The 23,217-nt window shown below is 35.5% G+C and overlaps 4 protein-coding genes across 5 annotated transcripts; 2 read left to right on the forward strand and 2 right to left on the reverse strand.

Annotated features, from left to right (window-relative positions):
* Positions 1-118: 118 nt before the first annotated feature.
* LOC120766501 (40S ribosomal protein S25) lies at positions 119-958 on the reverse strand. Its single transcript, XM_040092056.1, has 3 exons — positions 899-958; positions 342-618; positions 119-280 (listed from the first exon to the last, which is right to left on the reverse strand). The coding sequence occupies exons 1-3, from the start codon at positions 899-901 to the stop codon at positions 207-209; spliced, it is 354 nt and encodes a 117-aa protein (XP_039947990.1). The 5' UTR covers positions 902-958; the 3' UTR covers positions 119-206.
* Positions 959-1,447: 489 nt separating this feature from the next.
* On the forward strand, positions 1,448-3,961 carry LOC120774820 (zinc transporter 7). 2 transcript variants are annotated; one of them, XM_040104629.1, is made up of 4 exons: positions 1,448-1,749; positions 1,817-2,054; positions 2,301-2,732; positions 2,792-3,961. In XM_040104629.1, the coding sequence occupies exons 2-4, from the start codon at positions 1,874-1,876 to the stop codon at positions 3,295-3,297; spliced, it is 1,119 nt and encodes a 372-aa protein (XP_039960563.1). In that variant the 5' UTR covers positions 1,448-1,749; positions 1,817-1,873; the 3' UTR covers positions 3,298-3,961. The 2 variants fall into 2 exon arrangements, with proteins under 2 accessions (XP_039960563.1, XP_039960572.1); XM_040104638.1 differs by having other exon boundaries at positions 1,448-1,729.
* A 926-nt stretch (positions 3,962-4,887) lies between these two features.
* On the reverse strand, positions 4,888-5,916 carry LOC120774833 (translationally-controlled tumor protein homolog). Its single transcript, XM_040104650.1, has one exon. It carries the CDS (start codon positions 5,799-5,801, stop codon positions 5,283-5,285), a length of 519 nt encoding a protein of 172 aa, XP_039960584.1. The 5' UTR covers positions 5,802-5,916; the 3' UTR covers positions 4,888-5,282.
* A 1,386-nt stretch (positions 5,917-7,302) lies between these two features.
* LOC120766482 (succinate dehydrogenase cytochrome b560 subunit, mitochondrial) lies at positions 7,303-8,212 on the forward strand. The gene is made up of 2 exons (XM_040092024.1): positions 7,303-7,410; positions 7,465-8,212. Coding segments are annotated over exons 1-2 (525 nt in total). The 5' UTR covers positions 7,303-7,408; the 3' UTR covers positions 7,988-8,212.
* The last annotated feature ends 15,005 nt before the right edge of the window (positions 8,213-23,217 follow it).

Raw genomic sequence — 23,217 nt, forward strand, 5'->3', positions numbered from 1 at the left:
CAGATTAATTGAATCCAGTATTGATACTCATTTAGTCAAAACCCTTTAGTCTCAATTACTTTAACCCTTTGTTGATGATTTCTTGACCTTACATCTCGTAATTAAAATAACCACAGTATTTTACTTATAAAAGGAAACGAATTAGTTTATTCTACCATCAAAGCTAGTAAATACATTTAGTATTGTTGCAAAGAGAGGTAAAATATTTACGCATCATCACCCTTGGTTGCACGTGTATAGATCACTTGGGAATGGTGCTGCACGACCTGTTTAATCAGACCTACAAGATATACAAACTAATGAAAGCAATATTCATTGAAAACCTCAAATCCTCTCCTTACCTTTGTCACGCAATTCCACCAGCGCTCTTTTGGCAAGTGAACCACGAATTTTCAAACGTTCAGATACCACTGAAGGAGTGATAAGTTTGTATTGTGGCACTTCTTTGTATAGTTTTTCATAGGTGGCTTTGTCGAAGAGAATTTGGTTATTCAACTTATCCCTGACTTTGCCTTTGGACCACTTCTTCTTCTTGGCCTTACCGCCACCACTTCCTTCCTTCTTTTTTTGTGTCTTTTGAGGCTGTTTAGCCGACGATTTCGCGTCCTTCTTTGGTGGCTGTAAATTACAATTTCACGTTACTGTTTGTTTCATTTGAGGTTATTTCACGGCCAATAAGTTTTGTTTCCTTTACCACGAAACCATTGTGCTCAATATAACCATGTGCCGAACTAAACTCGCATATTTTATTAAATTTCTTCAAAAACGGTAAGTTCAAACCATCACAAAATTAGTAAGGTGAATTTTTGCTAAGGCATTGTTAAATTTTCACACAGTTGAATAGTTTGGCACAGAAACAAAACTTTTTTTTGGCAGAAAACAGCAGCTATCGACTCACCATCGTGAGAAACCCAAAGCAAAAAGATGGAGACCGGAAATTGTCAGTGCTACCATAACACCATTTTCATTCAACACTACTCGTTCACAATTGAATTACTGATAAATTAACCCAGAGCTGTTACATTTACAATTTTGGAAAGGAACGGTATCGTATTTGTGTGCCAAGAAATTTGGCTTAAAACCGTTTCAAAGCAATTTTTATTTTAGTAATATATAATATGTTTTTTCGATATATCATATTTAAATAACTCACCAAATATTTTCTATTCGCTAGACATAACATATTGCTAATTTGTTCACTTTTTGTTTAGAATATATTTTTTTTATTATCTATAATTTTTGCTAGTTAACACATAACCAGTAAACTATCAAACGATATAGTAATTTTTTCCCAAATTGCAACATCAAAATAGGAGTATAATTAATAAATTAAATTTGAATAATAATTTTAACAATTTTTTGCCGTTATAAGCTTTTTTGTGAACTTATTCTAAAGAAGAGTATGAACGATCTATCAAATTTAAACGTCACCATATAAAACAAAACGTCACTACAAAACGAAAGCTCCGATAAATTAATTTTGATAACTCGACTAAGTAAAATAAATTAAGGCCTTAATTTCGTCTGTATTAGTCTATGTTAGATTAAAAATAGTATTAGTGCATAAACTTTAATTAAGTTTTAAATACAAACGGTTCTAATATAATTCTATAATCCTAAAGAGACGCTTTGGAGAGTGTCAAAAGAGAGAAAGATCAAAAAGAGCCGCTGAAAGCAACAAATATAATATACAAAAGTTTAAACAAGCCTAAAGCAGATCTACCCGTTCGTAAGCATCAATAAAAACACGTATGCAAGTCAACCAACAGCAACATTATTTAGACAGTGGAATGAGTTTTATGATATATTCTTTTAGTTGTAATTGCAGCACAGTCTAATCATTAGATAAACGCATATATCAGTTGAGATTACAATGATACCGTTAACGCACAAGGATCGTAGCAATTTTAGCTATCGGATTAAGGAGAAGTTAAACAGTTGGAAGCGTCTTATATTTTCGGATCGCAATTCGAGAAATCTTTTTCTATTTCTGTTACTTAATTTAAGTTTTGCGTTCGTGGAACTATTTTATGGCATATGGACGAATAGTTTAGGTAAGCTGTTTATTATATTAAGATCTGTATTTATAGCAAAATTTTTTGAGAAAGATTACTAAGAATTAATCTTATCTGCCCTCACTTGCTTTTATATTGTTATATCGATAGAACGGTATATAGTACTTTGCATTCACGTGCTCATAATATCATATACCTATGTGTATATGTTTATTGATAACCCTTAGTTTCAGCTAAAGTTGAACTATATTTAAATAGTTTTTATCTATAATTTTATAATTACAGGACTTATATCGGACTCATTCCATATGTTTTTTGACTGTACCGGTCTATTGGCTGGATTAGCTGCTTCAGTGATTACTAAGTGGAAAGCAAATGATAAGTTCTCTTATGGTTATGTGCGCGCTGAAGTTTTAGCAGGCTTTGTTAACAGTCTATTTTTACTGTTCATCGCTTTCTTCATTTTATCTGAGGGTGTTGAACGGTTGATTGAACCCCCAGAGGTAAAACACGAACGACTGTTTGTAGTATCAGTGCTAGGACTGCTAGTGAATCTCGTTGGTATATATGCGTTTCAACACGGTCATGGTCATTCCCATGGAGGGGGCGGTGGACATGGTCACTCTCATGGCGGTGGTGGTCATGGGCATTCTCATGTTATAAACAATCATATTGATTTAAATAATCACAATCAACAGACGATCACTATGGATGTCGGTAAGTATATACATCAACTATATTTTAACAAGATTTTTCATTCAATTTTATTTTCATAGGGCATGGTCATAGTCATGACGGAGGACACGGACATTCGCACGCTATCACCGATGATATCTCTGGGAGCAATTCACAAATTATGCGTGGTGTTTTTCTGCATATTTTAGCTGATACCCTGGGCTCTGTGGGTGTTATCGTTTCTGCGGTGCTAATGCAAATGTTTGGTTGGATGATTGCTGACCCCATATGCTCTATATTCATAGCATTACTTATCGCTATGAGTGTGTTGGGCCTTATAAAAGAATCCATACTAATTTTAATGCAACGACAACCATCCGCTCTGGATCGTGCGCTGCCGCAGTGCTATCAAAAGGTAACTGGGTTGGCAGGAGTTTACGCTGTGCAAGATCCTCACTTCTGGACATTATGTTCAGACGTGTATGTGGGTGCAATTAAATTAGAGGTTTCCAAAAACGTAGATCCCAAATATGTAGTGACGCACGCGCGCATGATATTTGAGTCCATTGGTGTTAAACAGATATATATACAGTTAGATTACGTATGATAATGACCGTCTAAAAAGGAATGCATCTAACTAATATACGTTTTTATATCCTGAATCAATTAAATTGGGATTAAGCATATGAGAACGAAACTTGTTTATATTTCAATACTTAAAGTAAGCTCTATGAATTCTCTCAACTAAATTTTTAGTTCTACTATTAATTTATTAAGTGTGGGATATTTATAGATTATGTAGATAAATTTACTAAAGAGATTTATCTTTAAAATCATGTTTTCTACTAATTTATTTCATAATATGGCTTTGTAACAGCATTGTTATGTGTAGTAATACATATTTATTTTATTAACATTTTGTGAATGTACGAAATAACGAAATTGAGTAATTACGAAAATCTTGAATAATCCTTTATTAAGGATATAATATAAAGAATTATTTTAGTGCAATCATTCCATTACAAGAATTAATCGAAAACCGATCAATATTTTAACTACGAGTGATCAAATCATTGAATAACGTTTAAACACAGGAGTTATTAAGCCGCGTATTTGTAAAAATACATGTAGATAACTGTCTTAAATAATAACAAAATCATCATTTAAGTTTGATGAAGCTTAGCAAATAGATAATTACAAGTGTGTATATTAAATGATATAATGTACGTATTATAAATACATATGTATGTATATGCAAGATGAAAATAAAATTTATACTAAAAGTCGTCAAAATACAGTTAATTTGTAAACTAACATAAGAAGTTGAGTTAAAAATGGAGGAAGTGATAACATAAAGCAGAAAGGAGTGAAATGATACCTATATGGATATGCAGGGGCGTAAACAGAAAACCATTAATTGTTGTTGAAAATATTAAAAAAAATGTCTGCTCTAAGAATTCAGAACCTGGGAAGAATTGCCTCCTCTGTCGGTCATCTTGTATGTATTTTAATTATAAAGATACATATGTATCAAATGAAACACAATTCCTAAATCGATCATACATAGTCTACATACCATACACTTCTATTTTAAAGCGCTGAGAAGAAGCTCATACCGATAATTTTCGTACACATATACTTATATGTGTACATATTTGCAAATCATTTTTCCTACATGGCAATAATTACAGTATGAGTTTATTTTGCGATATACATATGTACGCAACAGATTGGTGTAGTGATTCAGCTGTGCATATATTTACTCGACGTCGTATATTACAAAGAATACGAATACAAGTAAATAACAAATACAAGCACACACCCTGAATTGTTGTTGCGCCACACTTTCTTCTACGCCAATGACCTTTCTTGGTTGTTGTTGTACTGAAAAATTAGCACAGGTAGAGGATTCTTAAAATTAAAAGTTATTGATTATCACTCGAATATATCCCTTCCGGGAAGCGAAGATGTAACATTTTAGCACTAACGCCATTTTGTTTGCATTGATATTGCTGTAACGGCGATGCGAATTGCCGACGCCAGAAATTTTTGCCAACTACCTAATTACCCTGTTGAGGTTATGTGCACACATATTTGAGAAAAATGAAAGGCCGTTTGATTGTTTATGGTTTTCTTTAATTTGTCCGTAACGTTATTTTGCGTATTTTTTATATATTTTTTCAAAATAGCAGTTTCGTTTTTTCATCTTTGTTGCATCTTCTTACTTAAACAAATTAATAAAGAACCAATATTTGTATAAAAATTACTCGAGTATACGCTGCAAATTGTTTTCATCATTTACTACTACCGGTGCACTTAGCAGATCGTGCAGTAAAGCAGCAAATATGGAGAAGTGTTATTAATATTTCGTAAAAAAATTAAAATACATAATTGTTTTTAGTTACACTGAAGAGCATTACGATTTTACAGTTTATAATATTCAAAATTTGACCAAAAATATAAGTGTTACATCTTAAATTCGTGTTTGATCTGAACAATATGTCAAGGAAATCTTTACAATTTCAACTAAACGGTATTTACTAAACAAAAAATAATTATTTTATATGGTGTGATTCTTTTGTTATGTGCATTTTAGCACTTCTCCTCTTCGAGTCCATGCTTGAAGAACATGAGAACGGGTGTACTCACACCGTCGAGTTCACGGTATTCACACATGGCTACCATACCATCGCAGTCCATGGATTCGCCAGTGAAGAACTGCAATTCTTTGAATCGGCCAAGAATTTCCTTCATTACGTTATTCATGTTGGTTTTGAAAACATTAACCTGGTCTGGCGAGTTTTGCTCCAATTTGGCCAAAACCTTCTTCATGTAGTCCTTGAGGTAGAGTGTAAACGACTTTTTGTCTCCGAATGCAAAACACTCCTGTAAACGGTGATTCAAGACAACGTCGACGCCGGTTTCGACAGCGGAATCGGTGCCCTCATCGGCTTCCTCAGCCGATGGGTTGAAGCCTTCGATATTAATTTCGCCCTGGGCACGGCTAACCAATTTACCGTAAACTTCGTAAATAACCTCATCAACCAGCTTCATTTTATAGGTATCAGCAAACATTTCGTCGCCGGTGATGATATCCTTGTAGATTTTCATTTTTACGGTAGGTTTTTTAGGTCTGAAAACTAAGAAAATTCGAGACTCCCGACTTTTACACGAAATTAGTCACACAGAGCCACGCGCTCACGTCTACAGCAAACAACAAAAAGAAAGATTGAAGATTGACATGCAGTGCTGCCACGCGAAATCCGTCAAGGTAATAGAATAGAATACGAAAAAAGCGGAATTTCAGAAACACTGTCAGAGATGCATTTAAGAATCTTACAATACATTTAATTCACAATAGTTGTTTGCTCATGACAATTCTGTTCTAAATTGCTAACGAATTATATACAAATTATTGGTTATTGGCATAAATTGGGAGGTCCGGAAAACGTAAAGATACGATCGGAAAAGTTTGTTCACATTTACGGTCAATTCACATGGAAATTTTGCTTCGATTTGCGTCAGACATTTCTTCTGAGAGAAAGGTTCGATATAGCCTTTTTTATATAAAAAGTTTTCGACGCGAAGCAAGCCAAATGTTGGGCAACTTTCATCTTTTTACGCTTTGCCAGCAACAGTCGTTAATTTTATTAGAGAGAAACACTGAAAGCAAATTGTTTATTGGGGCAAATCTTTTGTTTTCTGCGCTGCGTTAATTCTATATAGACTGTCAAAGCGAGGAAAGTTGTATGTGACTGGGCCTTTACTTATCAACATAGCTGAGAAGTTTTTTAACACTATAAGCTGTTATAGAAAATTTTGAATTCTTTTAAGCCGTTTTGCGTTTGAACAAACGAATTTCTTGTTGTAAGTATGAATATACGTTATTATTTTATAATTAAAATATATATGTATGTATCTATAAAAATATAATGATTAATTTTTCATTTTTAGAAATATGCTAGCTCGAAATAGTACATATTCTAACTTGTACCGAACTTTACGGACAATACCATGTCAGCAAATAAAACTAAAAATAGTTCAACCTAGAGAAAAAGAAACTCATGGTGCAAAAAATCGTCGTCTTGGCAGATTTTTCTCACCAAATTTAACAATTTATAAACCACAATTGACTTCGATTATGTCTATATCAAATCGCGCAAGCTCAATTTTGCTGAGCCTTTATACATGGGGTCTAGGTGTAGGCGCTTTGATATCTTCGCACGACAACGCCCATTTTGTTACGATGCTTGATGGCTTACAATTGGGCGCAACTTCTTTATTTATACTTAAATTTTTGATCGCTTTTCCATTTACTTACCATTTATGCGCTAGTACCCGTGTGTTGATATGGGAAACCGGATGCTTCCTCTCATTGAAAGGAATTTACGGTACTGGTTATGTAGCACTAATGACTACTATCTTAACAACCTTTTTCTTAGCATCTCTGTAAACAATTTTGGAGATTTAAATATAAAATATAACGAAGTTTCATTTGAAGCGTGTTCAACTGTTAATTTTTCAGAATGACATTTTATAATTGTTTCTATTCTGGTATTTACATTTAATTAGCGGTCTCTCATTTCAATGCCATGAGTTCTTTCACCATTGCGAATGGTGTTATCATTTCGATAAGAACAAGCACAAAACAATTTGACAGCAAAACCAAAGTGGACAAATAAGTATATACTAGAAAAGGTTGGAGCAAAGTAGCTAATATGTAAGTGTTGCGGATAAAAGTTGGTATTAATAATATATTAATTTAACTATATAGGTATGCCATAACACGTTCACTTATTCGATCACCTGCTTTACGTCAGGGTATTCAACGGATGCAAGTCGCTGCACCGGCTCGCCAAGTGACTTTAAAAGTTGTACCAGCAGCAGAGGCAATTCAGACAGAAACGTTTGATGAGAAAAATATACGTCTTGGACGTGAATTGTCTCCACATTTGACTATCTATAAGCCACAGCTAACATCGATGTTATCAATTACTCATCGAGGCACAGGTTTTGCATTGACTGGATACGCCTGGGCTTTAGGTTTAGGAGCCTTGATGTCTTCGCATGACATTTCACACTACGTTACCATTATTGAAGGCTTGCACTTGGGTTCTGCAACATTGGTTGCGCTTAAGTTCGCTTTAGCATTTCCATTAGCGTTTCATTCTTGCTGTGGTGTCCGCCATTTGTTGTGGGACACTGGTCGTTTTCTGAAAATTACTGAAGTCTATTTAACTGGTTACGTAACACTTGGCATTAGCTTCGTGCTGTCAGCTATTTTAGCTTGTTTGTAAACATATGATTGGTTGGAAAAATTTATGCAATTGGAATGCTTATGTTGGTTTTTCATTACGGTGCTTCGAGTTGACGTAAATGCACTGAAAAAATTTGAGTGCTAACTGTCGCGAAATAAATGTTCATACATACGAAAGAAATATAAAAAAATGTTATTGATACCCAAAACCGTTATGTATTCGTTATGCAATATATATTGAGTACGAACATCTGAAATTAGTAAAGTAATGCAGTTCTTAATGCTTTGCGGGGTTCACATTTTAGTGAAATATTATTACAGTCTTAAAAAAATTATACGTAAATTTTTTAACAGTTATATTCAAGGACCCGTGCAAATTTAAATAAGAATATTTTGTGCCTTAAGAAAGGTTTGAAAATTACCACTTCTGTTATAAACCAAGTATAATGAATTCTGTGTAGAAATGCCTTCCGGAGTGTAAAACCCGTACAAAAAATATTATTTTTCAAAAATAAAAATTTTCAAGTAATAAATAATCAAGAATCCCCTGACATAAGCCACTTTCTTTCACAGACGAGGAGGTTCATTGTTTCATCAACAGGGTCAAGTTGTCAAAATCTAATGGCTTTATGCCGTCTGTTGATGCTGGAGTGTGTGCTGTGGAGTAAAGTATCTTACCCAGATTCTCAATTTATCACTCTCACATATGTACTCGTTTATTTTAAATTTTTCCATCCATTCAAGGGATATTCCTCATGCTTGCATGATATTGACGTCGGTATTGCAATCGATGGCATGCGCTTAAAGTGAATGCTATATCCATGATATTTTTGCTCTTTAACTGCAAGTACTAGACCTCAATATTTTTGTTGACACAAAAATTCTGCCAGTCAAGAATCTAAAAATTTAAGATGTTTCCTTTGATAGTCCGTATTCATTTAATCTGCATAAGACCATTACTAAGATACAGAGCCGCAATAAGATCCTCAAGGCGTTTGTATCTGAGGTAAGGCAAAGAAATGTTGCGGGCAGCTTACAAATGAATTGGCCGGCCGGTCATAAACTATGCAGCATTAATATGATAGCCTCTGCTGCATCAAGGCGTTGTTATTAATGTGGTTTTAACGGTTATTCACTGGAGTCGGTGAAGGTGTTCATAGCTCAGCTGTGAAAGGCGGTCAGTGCTTGTCGGTCGATCATACAAGGTAGTTGAAAAAATGACTTGTCAGAGCACCTCACTCAGAAAAACAAATTACTGCATGTCTCTTGAAGTTCCCCGTATGCTTCTGATTAAGGTGCATAACTTACTCCGCTTCAGGCAGTTTATGTTAGGATACTTTAACAAAGATCATCGTTGCAGTCATCTGCTTGTAGCGAAATCGTTTCCAGAGAACATTAAGATACTTTTCCCACAATATGTTGATGAGATACAGCAGTATATCGACCTATTTTCGGTACAGCACGCTCACACTCAGCTGTGAAGTTTTTAGCACGTTTGTTTATATCCTACTAATAAATGGAGTCATCGAAGTCTAAACACTTCTCTTCGAAGATCGTGAGCACGAGTTGCCGGGTGAAGCCACAGTAAGCCTTGCGCACCAAACCAGCTCATCTAACACTCATTTCCCAATGTTCGGATACCGTCGAAGCAGACCGCTTTCAGTAATCCTCTTTGCATGCCCTACCAACCCCACTCATCTAATACCATTTTCCCCAATGGTCCGACCCCGTCGAAACAGCACGTTTCCTGGGCCTCCCGTTAGATGACGTCGATGACAACAGAGATAACCCTTACCATCCTAACGGGGATTGATAACCGTTAAAACAACAACAACAACCGCTTTCAGTAAGAAATATTGTGGAAATTTTAGCATTTCCAATATTTCATGCAAATTTCACAACAATAAAGAAATACATACATATGTATTAATAAATATACATACTTACATACATGTATAGATATGTGTATACATATAAACATAGATATTTCCAAGAAAGAAGGTAGTAAAATTTCGAATGACAGCGTCGACTGATATGAAAGTAAGTAATGGAGTATGATGAATGATAATAACGGTGTGTTGAAAACAAGCATGGAAGGCTTGAACAATTTAGGCGTAGTTTGTTGACTGCACATTGGTTGTCAACGAAAAATGGTAGCTGATGCTGCAAAAACACGTTAATACACACTTAATACACAAATGCATACAAGTGTGATCTTGTTACATACATATGTACATAGTATGTATGTATATGAATGAGGGTCGGTGGCATATGGTTTGGAAAATGTATCGCTATTCCGAGCATACATATGTATGTTATATTCGAGTGGAGTGGTGAGCAAAACGATGTAAGGGATGTTGCCGACTAAAATTCCAAAGTAACATTTATGAAAACATACATATACACATGAGTAAATGTATGTTATACATACTTACATATGTATATACTATATAATAAAATTCTGACATAAAGTGCACATGTGTGATTGCAGCCGTTACTTACTTTGTCGCTTCCACCAATTCTGACGGTGCGGTTGGTGTTGCTGCCTTTCCACTCGGTTGTCAGTTAGTTCGCGTTGAGTGGCTACCGGTTTGTTGTTGCTAGTGCATGTATGCATGTGTATGCATGTTTGTGTAACTTGTTTTCGTTGATGGCATCGTCACTTTTGGCAATGGTGATGGGTCGATGGTGTCTGGACATGACCTCAATTGAAGTTGTTCATGTCATTCAACGTGTTTGCTGTTTTTTATTTTTACAAGTTTGTACGAAAATATCGTTCTATGTAAGTTTTCGCAGCTGGGTCATTCTAAGCACGTGTATATAGTATGTGTGTGTACTCATCATATGTAAGCACCATATGCATGCCCTACTAAATGTTCCCTCTAACTCTATGTGTGGGTGTACATCTGGGTGTAAAACCACATATTACTTATCACTTATGCATATGTATAGCATTTAAAAATTACCCTGAAAACAAGTGGTAAAAATGAACTATGCTTGGAAGCAGATCTGGTTTACTTATATAGAGCCAGCTTTCCCTAAAGTCACCTTGTGCCTTCTAAATCACATCACATCGAGGTGCTAGAGTCTTCTAAGCATTGGCCAGGCACGGTGCCTTCTTTACTTATATAGAGCCAGCTGACAGCCAGCTGACAGTCAGCTTCCCCTAAAGTCACCTTGTACCTTCCAAATAACATCACATCGAGTAAAGTAAGAGTTCTATTATAATTAATTCATTTAAATAATTTTTTAAGATTAGTTTATAAATACTACTAATTATTATTACTAGAAAAAAACATGATCTAATAAAGCCATAATAATTGATTTAGGGTAAGTAGAGTAAAAATAGTACGACTTTGTTTACAATTTTAAAATTCTTTAATTATTTTTCTAAATCTATGTTGTCCTCTCAAATACACCACCTTGTCCCCAATGCTATCGAAACAGTTGCGATTTCAGTCAATTTTTGAAATAGCCTTCAATGCGCGTGGCGTTTCTCGTTTAATGACTTCAATTGACCCAAAACGGTTTCCTCGGAGCGGGCGAATACGGCGATATTCGGTTGATTGATCGTCTGTTTTTGAGTCGTTAGCATAGATCAAAGACTCATCGCTAGTACTAATTTGTTTTATGGCATCCTGGTAGTCGGAAAGCGTTGTTTCACAGACGTAAACGCGACGCTGTTTTTCGAAAAAAGTGGGTGGTTTTGGAACCAATTGTGTTTTTACTATTTTTAGCCCCAAATGATCTTTCAAAATTGATTTCACTGATCCTTCCGATATTCCAACGATGCCAGTAAGGCCTCTGACTGTCGATACTCAAGCACTCATTCCTTTATTTTATTGAACGGGGTGATCATCAGTTGATGTTCATGATCGTCCTGGACGAAAACACTTGCTCGCACAAAAAATTATCATCGAAGGTCTTTTCACGTATTCTGAACGTTTCGGCACTAAAAATTTGATTCCGCACTCAAAACTTAATGGAACTTCTTTGTTGAATAATTCCACTCATCGTAAAAATTGCAGAATGCACTTTATGTATTTCAGAAAGACAAGTCTATTCTAAACACTAATGATTATTTTGATGTGGCATTTGGCACAGATGTCACTGACAGTCGCGCAGAAATTTAATGTAAAGGGTCTGACTATTTTTCGCCTACATGTTGACTAAACGATGTAGTTGGGTAGGTTTGGTGGTCAAGCCCTTTGATATCACAATATTCATGTAACTATATTTTTTTGTAAGTTTAGACTCACTTTGGTCACTAGTGCATGTTAGAACGTAGTGTGGTCTTGTCCTAGTGCATGATGTGGGCCTGGTGTTTGGTATGTACTCGTACGTGTGCATTCACAAACACATTTGCGCTGAAGCTCATACATTTTTGAGTTGAAGCAACCAGTCGCTCGTGTCACTATTATCGACATGTTGCTAACATGAATTATATAGTAAAATCAAATTTAGGAAAAGAGTTTTTTGGAGGCATAAAAATATAAACTTTTAAAAATCATCAAATATTAAAACAAGTTTTTCCTTGGTAAGCCAGAACAAGAGATATTTCCGTTACACCTTTTAGAACACCAATGACAGTTACTGTACACATTGAAATGACACACCTGGAAATGAAAAATGCAATTTCAAATATAATATTAGAAGCTGGGAAAGCTTTTGTTAATATACACAGAATATTTACGTATGATCCCTGGCAGCCAATGACGCTTATCTTAGCAAGATTTCAAGCAACTAGGTGAAATTCGTTTTCGCATTGTAAATGCCAATAGTGGAACACACAGAGAAGACGATGAAATCGTATCAGGCAATGAATTCGATGTTTCATTATCCAACTGTGAGAAAGTTTCAACAACAATAATAACGAAAAAAAAAAATAGTGAGCATTCATTAACATTTTTGCAGTGTTGATCTGCCGATTGCAACTTAAGTCCATTTATATAAATTTCCGCGGCATCAGTGCAAGTATTTCGGTGTTAAAAAAATCCAGCTCAAAGAAAATTTGCTTTTTTATCTCTATCCCTCAAGTTTATTCGTCACTGAACTTATATGGCTGCGATATTTGGTAAAACCCGATTCTCAAGAATTGCTTCATATGCTTCTAATCAAATGTATAAACTCTTTTGGACTTTTACATAGTTGTCATATACTGCAGCTGCTGGTCTCAGAAGCTATTGAGGTGGGCGATTTTTAGAGTATCAAAAGAATCACAATGATTTGGGCTATCTTGCTCTTTTTGAAAATGTACTGGTAAATACCTACCAATATAGTATGTATGTAAGCCTATCAGTAAAACGATGATGCCTTGCTGTATTCCGGTACTTTGTTGATTTTTTTTCATTTTCGAAGTAACATTTTGATTATTACCAATTTTGACGAATGCGATAAATATGTTGGACGTCGTAATGATGAGCCTTGTCGCTTTAATGTAACGACACATTGTAGTTATCCTTCGAGGTATTTTACGTATGAGTTACTTTTCATATACATACATACATCTTTATATGAATAATATTTTGTTTGGAGCACAAGTATTCGAATATGTTTGAATGTTTTTTGGCGTCAGAAGAAAAGTATTGCAAAATTTTATCATTGAAAATACTGCTCGCATGTCAATCTTTCCATATTTAAAGCATATGCTGACTGCAGGATTATGACCATTGATTATTATTATTTTTTTTTAAATAGTGGGCGGATAAATAGATTTTTGTATGTTTGCAATCGAAAAAATTGGGCCTGACTAACTACTGGAGAATAAAAATTTTCGTTAAATCTTAGATACTACTGTGATCAAATTGAAAGGTGAATTTTGTCCATTTCATCTCCTTCAAAGTAATTCCCTCCCCTGCAATACACTAATGCCAACAAATTTTTCAGTCATCATCAGAGCCCTCTTTGATTCAGCTTTTCTTTCCTTAATTTAGTCAAAACGGTGTCCTCGGAGTGGTCTTGTGAGTTTGCTGAATAGCCAGAAGTTACACGAAGGTAAATCAGGCGAATGCGGTGGTTGCGGCACGATATTAGTTGAAAATGTGGCGAAATAACCACGAATAACCAATGCAGTATGAGATGGTGTATTATCGTACTTCTATGTTCAATAAATTCAGACATAGTAAAAATCGAAGAATTCACTTTTAGAGTGTCACAAAACGACGTGCAATTTAGCATAGATGTCACTAACAGTACTACCAACTTACAGAAAAAATTTACCGATTCGAAAAACACGCGAAGTATAAATTAAAAATTCACCTTTTAATTTGGTCCCAGTAGTACATAAAAGAATTTTTTTCGAGTACTCAAATTAAAAATATGAATTAACGACAACAAAAATCAGAATGAGAAAAATTTAATGGTCGGAGTACGATTTTACTGGAACCAAATATTATTGCATTTTGTGCCATGTTCGACATAAAAAGGTAAATAAGACTACATGAATGTTCTTCCTTCGGTCTATAACAGATTAGTAGTTCGTGAAAACTTCCTTTTCAATACCTGTATTGATTATCGAAATTCGAATAACAGTTGACAATTATGCTAATTGAGAAAAAAAGTTGAATTTGGAATTTCAATGTTAATTTGAGATATTTGTGGTGAGCTGTAAATGGGAAATTCAATTACAATACAGTTCTACAATCAACGCATCGACAGCTTTCTCATACTCAATATTTAATGAGGGTATAATCCATGTGGTCCTTTCTGTGATTTTTTCCAAAACCAAAAAGCACCGTGCCCAAAACAGAACTACGAGTCCAATTCGGCTGATATTTCCGAAAATCAGAGTTCCACCTGAACTTTCTTGCTTACTCGTATCATTATGCATTTGTAAGCAATCTTATATATATAGTTTATTGACTTTTTATTTCGACTTTATTCTACATATTTTTTGATTACCAGTGATTCGAAATGAGAAGAGAAATCCAAATTGTAGGTGTTTTTTACGTTTAACTACTCCTCAGAGTCATAAATATGCCAACCACATACTCTAGTCTATGTGAGTAGAACAGATGATGTTATGTAAATATGTACAAACATATTAATAAAGTTATAAAGTCGATGGCATGAAGATGAGGAAATTATTAAAGGCTCTTAGGATTATAGCAAAGAATCTGAGCAAAAAATACGCCTATTTAAATGACTACATTTTTTTAAAGCACCAATAAATTTGTTTTATTTGATAAGTACCGGATCTGCTGCTTTGTACTGCACTTAAAAGATGGGTAAGTGTATGCTTTACAATGTAAAATCTTGGCTAATGTTAAAGACATTGGCAGCTCTACCTCAATGAGCGGTTACTGTCTTATGTTTAGCAATGAAGCATCGTAAAAATTTCAATTATCCTAAATGATTAACTTCATTTATTACCAGTACTTGGCATTGTCTGCTGGCTGCTGGCTGCTGCTGCTATCCTTCTTGACAGTTTATGACTTGATTCTATTATTTATTGCCGAAGCACGCGTACACGTTCATGTAGACATTCCAGCGTGCGCTTTCACTTGAGCTACTGCTGCTTGTGGCAGTAGCCCAAAATTTCTACAACGGCAATTTCAATTATAATTATGTGCAAATCATAAAATTGTTAGATAAAAGTTACTTTACAAGCGGCTCATCAGCCACTACGCAGCGTTATCCGCCCGCTGTTTGTGAGCCAAAGGAATAGGGGCATTCTTGGTCGTATAATTGAGGAGCAGCAGTCTTGATGTAATAGTCGGTAGGCATGTATGGTCGTAGGCCTCTGACAAAGGCCGTGAGCCAACGCCATCGATGTGTGTGTGGGCTTGGGAAATTATTAATAAATGAAGCGGAAATTTTTTTCTGCGTCTGTGCCAGCAGCAGCCTATGTGGGCAAGCGCTCCTTTAGCTGTTTATATAGTCTTATGGAAGACACATGAGAATCTTCGCTAATATGTATTAACAACAGTATTTATGTGTTTTTTTGTTTGTTTGTATAACCACTAATGCACACTTTTCATTCCATATACGACGCTTTGGGTTTTACACTTTTTAAATATGAAATATTTTTTCGTTAATGGATTTTTAATTTTATTTTGTTTACCTAATGGAGTCTGGTCGCCATTATTTTATAAAAGTTAATATGTATGCAGGTAGTTGTAAAAAGAAAATAATGAAAATTAAAAGGTTTGTTCGGAAGAATCCTATTGAAAGGGAGTGAGAAAAACTTGGAATATTGTTCTAAGCATAAGCAAAAAGGTAAGAAATGACTGAATTCGTTTGGGATGTTAAAATGTGTGCTGTCACAAAATCAAAATTCTCTTGTGCATTGTGAATACCATAACTTGGTGGTCATCACCTTTTGAGAAAACATACTTCGTCCTTTTCGGAGTGGGTTGAATTTTAACTGTTTCAACTGTTCTTTGATCTCTGACTTGTACCAGTAAATCCATGTTTCGTCGACGGTTAGATAACTGTTTACTTACATGCCCATAGATTATCCACTTATGTATATTGTTCAGAAATATGTATAAATTATTGTGGAAATTGTATTAATGTAGTTGTTTAGGGGCATTATATTTTATTTTATGCTCCCGTCCCGCAGTTTATAGCTGCAACGTCATGCAATATGCAACAATGGTCGAAACATATTTGTATGTTTTTTAGTATTACTTGTACTTCGTTTTCACGCCTTTAAGGTGCTTTGTTCTTTTCGTATTTTTTGCTTCAGCTTCGCTTTTTTATATTGTTGTACCCAAAAGCACGCAGCACATATTCTGGTACTAGCGGTGGCCATATCTCGGACATGCCGTCAACAATCACATCCCACGGAAGCCATAAACTACCAATATACAACTGTTAGTAGAGGCTACTATCATGGAAAGTACTGAAAAATACAGTCATCCTTGTTACCGCATTAAAATTAAATATTAAACTTAACAACACCCAGATACTCGCATAGTTGCCATTTTTCCCGCAGTTTTGCTTTGTTTTCATCAAATGGCGGCTATTATATGCACATCACGGAAATACTCTTGCATAAATATTCGATTAGAGTACACATGGACCTGTGGAAATAATGTGAGGATAAAATACTGGTCCCGGGCTCTTTTTTATTTTAGTTGAAATAAATCACTTTTTTCCAAAATTTAGTCCGACATAACAATCTGGTTTCACTTTATTGTTTCATAGGTTAAAAGCTTAGCTTTATATCCGTTTGTGCATGCAACATAAGTGGAATAAGGCGTAGTTTTTGGAATATATCGAATGTTCGTGGCAAGAAGAAAGCTTTGCATTGTTTTACTGCATACGTTTACTAAATCATCAGTATTTGTTCTTTCAACCTTTACACACTTAACACTTAAGAAGTGCTCAAGTTTTTCGCTGCGATACGTAATGTTTTTGAGGTGAATCATTGCAATTTGCCACCTTGGCAACGTCTGTGAAAACAAGCAATTATCATATAAAGACTTCACATAGAAGCTTCGCAAGCCGACAGCCGACAGCCAGCAACATGCAACTCAGCGCGACAACGTCGCGGTCGAAGCTTTAATCAAAATTTTACGCTTCCTTGGCTTCTGTTATCGACACATTAACCACCTGACTGGCTGGCAGGTCTGCTGTCTGCGTGTGCGTTGTGCAGCGGTGCATAAGATTAACTACCAGTACTATGAGTACTCTGTGCTCGTACTATGTCTGTACGTGCGTGCAAAAAATAAATGCAATAAATGGTAAAGATATCGATATTCAATTTATGTGATTAACCGAACTTATCTATAAAAAGTCGAATATACTATATGTATTTACCTGTTCACGTATAAAGATAAGCGTACGGATATGGTTAAATTACCTCAACTCGTTACAGATATCATTAACAAATATGCTACACAAACAATTGTGACAAAATGCTAACTTTCATTACTGGCATTTAGGTGGTCAATAGCCGTTTAAATAGTATACTTAACGCGGTAATTGGGTACACTTTTTTCTCGAAACTGTGTTTTAGAATCCGGTTGACAAGATTTCTCGAGAACTACTCAACCGATCTTCATTAAATTTTACACAGATAAGTTAAGATTCAATTCTTAAAGACTTGGACGAGGGACTTTTTTCGATTACAACGAAAATGTTTCCAAACTTTCAGTGAAATTTAAATTTTTTTGTAAAAATGTCTGCCAAAAATCCAATTTTCAGTTTTTTTTCCTTTGTCCAAGCTCTAAGTTAAGGTTTCAACTAAAACACGCATTTTTTTACTTTAGTTGATCCTGTAAGGAGTTATTCTGGGTTAGCGGAAATGGCGCCGCAATGGCCGAGTTTAAAATACTTTTTATCCAAAAATTTAAAAATTTCTTTGTAAATAGTTAATGTTTATAACAATAAACAATCCTAATAAAATATTTTTATTTTTACCGAAGAAAAAAATTGTTGAAAAAATGCTGTTATTTACCCGAAGAGACCCATGTAACCCCTTAATGGAACTTCTTTGTTGAATAATTTAACTCATCGTAAAAATCGCCGAATGCACTTTATGTACTTCAGACAGACAAGCGTATACGAAACACTAATGATTATTTTTATGTATGACTTGGAACAGATCTTACTATTTTTTTTCCAACTGTGGCATATAAGAAGGTATTTGAATTAAAAAAAACCACTTATTTCTTAGCTTTAGTTATTAAATACTCTCGGTTTGCTTTGCAATTATTTACCCTTATCCATTAAAATATTCAGCACAATATATATGTTCGTTTGCATTTAAGCTGATTGTCCCTTCAAATTCTATGCAGCTAATACCCCAACCTTTGCTTTAATTATGCACGAATTAGTTGGTCAATTTGGTTAGGTTTAAGTGAAGTTAACGCACATACAAACCCGTTTGTAGGAGGGCATATATGCTTGTAGTTATCTCAGCTTAAACTTGTTGCATAAATTAAGGCGCACTCACCCCGAAACCCCGCTATGCTTTGTACTGAAGCATGCAAGCATCTGTGTGTGCATTTGTGAATAATGGCATGCCACCCTATTCATATTTAGCGTTAATTAGCATTCCATAATTGTATGTGCTTAGCTCCGGAACTAGTCTTGTGTGTGAATAGTTTGCAATTAGTGCAATCCGTTTGCATTTGTATGTACATGTGTTAGTGCAATGCCAACCAACGCCAATTCATAGCCTATGAGTGTCAATCGGCATTGTTGATTAGTCGTTGAAATGAGGTTTGTGTGCTTATCGCCGAAATTGTCTAATAAATAGTTGTTCACGATAGAGAAAGTGCGATAAACTTCATAAGCCACTTTATTTTTCATATACATATGTACATACATACAAGTATATACATTTATTATGGCAGTTTTTAATGACAGTGTTTTTGAAGAGTAGATCATTTTAAGTATTCTAAAAGTTGTTGCGAACCAAACCATGTCAGATATGTATGCTAAATTGTTGGAGGCTTGTCTGCTTTTTATAATTCAGTATACAATGCAAAGCGGTAGATATGTCCTGTAACTATGTATATAAACCAAAACAAAAACTATTAAAATACAATTATTTTTATAATTTTACAATATATTGACCCACAATAATATATTATTTCTTTGCTGTTCGGACGTCTGCGATTGCGATTATTCAACAGTTACACTCTTTTCTCCATTCTTTAGAAAGGAAAATTTGTCTCTTCATAAGTAAAAATAGCTACGAACGTCAGTACTGAAACCATTTACAACCGTCGAACCTTCTGGCCGATTTTTTCGTTCAGTTTACCCGCTTTTTAAACTCTTCCAATCAATTTAGCGAATAAACAGTTCCGTTGTTTTAGAATTCCATGATCTCATATATAGACAGTGCTTTTACTTTCTTCTATAAAATAAAATCCAATAGTTTCTTTGGCAGTAGAATGAGCATGTAACTCTTTTCGTCTGAACAATAGGTGGGAGATGTTCTTAGAGAGCAGGTGACACTAACTCTAACTAACTAAAATAAATGTATTTGTAAATAGCACTGGATGAAATTTCCATATGTCATAGGGTTTTCGGATCCCAGACTTGGCAGCTCTCTATGTACGGGACTGCATCACGAAAGCCTAATTAAATATTGGTTACATAGATCCAGAAAACTGCTTGTCTCGAGGTGGAAACTTTTTGGTAACATGGGTTAACTTTAAGGCACTAATGTTGTGAATTTACGTGCTAAAAACGTTATTCAGGAAAAGCTCGCAACTAAAACTCACATCGGAGGAACTAAAGTTTATTGCACCACATAACTAAAATAAATATATTTGTACGATACAATAATAATAATAAAATCGGCTCTCATAAAAAATATAAAACACATATGTGCATATATATACATACATATATACTAAGTTGACAAGTGACCATATTGTAGCTGCAAATAATAGTCTGAATGCCTGGACAGTCAAACATCTACTCCATTTTATCTATACGCATGGTGACACACGTAGCTTAAATTTTCTCATACCCAGTCACATACGTCCACACACACGAATACACGCATAGACTTTGTTGAAGTTCGAAAATCAGTAGCAGTTATCTTGAGCTGCTCGCCTGACTTTCAGTCGGACTGTCCTCCTAGCAAACTTATCGTTTGTCGCGTTTACCGCATAGTTAACGTACGCACCGTTCTCCTCCACCAGCTCATTGCTTCTTGTCATCGACTTAATTAAACGGAAACTGATTTAATTGCATATTTGATGAGTTGCCTTCGGTGTGTTTGTGTTGCTTAATTTTGTGTGCCATTATGTGTTGATATTTGCCATTGTTGTTGCTGGCTTTTAGCTGTTCCTTCAATATACAAGCTGCGCTTCTCCTACGCTCCTCCGCTCCTCATTTCCTTTGCCCTTATTGCCTATTTTGTTGTTTATTATTATAGCCGCTGTCGTTGTAGTTGCTCCGGCTGCCGTGTATTGCCTTTATGTTAGTTGTTACAATATTTATGAGGTGAAAGCGGCGGCAAGTGTAAACGCGCACATTCACACACACACACAATACATCACATGAGACTCAGAGGAGTTGGCTCCGAACCGTGTAGCTCGGGCTCGGGTAGTTTTGGGTGGCTTAAAATAACTCATTTCATTGCAGCGCGTTCCGCTAACAGCCGCACAAGCTAACATACAAACACACATTCGATTCGCTGTTGTAAGGTAGTTAAGTTGGTGGAGGTGTTGTGGATGTTGTGCTAATGTTAAATACTAACCGAATTGTTGTCATAAACTTAACTTAAGCTTAAGATAAATTGCGATGAATACTAAAATGCCATGTTATTCGGCTAGCAATGCTTTATTATTGTTGTAGCTGTTATTGTGCGTTAATTTCATGGGTATTTTGTTTATTCGCCGCTCACTCATTTCATTTATGGCTTTTTGGCATTCAATTTTCAAGGGCGTACTGTACTGAAAGGGGGAAAGTGGCTCAAAGGAGGTTCTGACCACATCTTCTTCTTCTTTACTGGCGTAGAAACCGTTTATGCGGTTATAGCCCATTTAAACACAGCGCGCCAGTCGTTTCTTCTTTTGACAAAGTGGTGCCAATTGGAGATTCCAAGCGGAGTCAGGTCCTTCCCCACCTGGTTCTTCCAACGGAGTGGATATCTTCCTTTTCATCTGCTTACTCCGGCGGGTACTGCGTCGAATACTTTCAGACCATTTGGACGACATGACCTAGCCAGCGTAGGTTGAATTCGTTCACCGCCAGACCCATTTGCTTCGCTGCCTTATTCATTCTGGAGAAAGCAGAACTAACGGCGCGGATGTTAAGGCCAATGATATCAATATCATCAGCATACGCCAGCAGCTGTACACTCTGATAGAAGATTGTACCTTCTCGGTTTAGTTCTGCAGCTCCAATTATTTTCTACAGAAGAAGGTTGAAGATGTCACACGAAAGAGAGTCTCTTTGTCTGAAACCTCCTTTGGTATCGAACGGCTCGGAGACGTGCTTCCCGATTCTGACGGAGCTTTCAGTGTTGCTTAACGTTAGTTTACACAGTTAGTTTTGCGGGGATACCAAATTCAGACATCGCGGCATAAAGGCAGCTCCTTTTTGTGTTGTCAAAAGCAGTTTTTTTCGATTCTCTTTTCACGGGTATTTTCCAAGACTTGACGCGTGGTGAATATCTGGTCAGTTGTTGATTTTCCAGGCCTAAAGCCACACTGATAAGGGCCAACCAGTTTGTTGACGGTGGGCTTCAATTTTTCACACAATACGCTCGATAGAACCTTATACGCGATGTTGAGGTGGCTTATTCCACGGTAGTTGGCGCAGATTGTGGGGTCTTTTTGTGGATTAGGCAGAGCACACTTAAATTCCAATCGTTGGGCAAACTTTCGTCCGACCATATTTTACAAAGAAGCTGATGCATGCTCCTTATCGGTCCCCGCCGTTTTGTTGTTCTTCAGACGGGTAATTGCTATTCGAACTTCTTCATGGTCGGGCAATGGAACGACATAACACACTATAGGCGGTGCTATTAGCAAAATTTCAAAACAATACAAGACAAGTCGTAAAAACGAGTAAAAAATTTTCTTTTTACTTTCTTTGTGTTTTAGAATAGGCACCAACTTGTTGAAAAAAAAAGTTAGGTTAGAAGGTCATAATCGTAGCAAAACTGATCCACTAAAGAAAAAGTTCCTCTATGATAAAAATAATTAAAGCAATGGTTGTCAGATTTCTGTACTGAATGTGATTGTGAAGTTATTATTCATTACTAAAATAATTCCACACGATTGGCCGAGTAGTGTTCCTTTGGAACTAAAAAAAATTGAATAATGTAGGCTTAACCCCCTTCATTCGACGTCACTGCTACTTTCGACATTTGTACATTTGTATATTACTACAATTTTATTTGTTGTTCTTGCTTTTATTTAAAGTTTCGTTTCTGTTTGTTTTGCTTGTTTCAACAGTATTTTAACATTTTAATGTTTATTTTGTGTTTATTATGTTTATTTAGCTTTTATTTTTGTAGTCCCCTCCAGAACGTTCTCGACAGCAGTCTGTTTTATTTTTCTGCAGATTTTATTTCCGATACTCTCATAAATAGGGAATTTTATGATTGTGTTAATTTGTAATGCAATAAAGTAGGTTTTGATTTCGAAATTAATGTCAATTCACATTAAGTAGGTGAACATGTAAATGAAATCCATGGCTTGGTTGGTGGAGAAAATGTTATAAAGCGGCTTGTGTTTGAGTATATCATCTGATCGAAATAACAGACGTTCTCAACAAATCTTGTGCATGAACTAACACATTTTGGTTAATTTTTTGGTTATGGGGTATGAAGCGTGTCCATGCAAGACTCGT

This window comes from Bactrocera tryoni, chromosome 1, assembly GCF_016617805.1.
Source record: "Bactrocera tryoni isolate S06 chromosome 1, CSIRO_BtryS06_freeze2, whole genome shotgun sequence".
Taxonomy (NCBI): Eukaryota; Metazoa; Arthropoda; class Insecta; order Diptera; family Tephritidae; genus Bactrocera; species Bactrocera tryoni.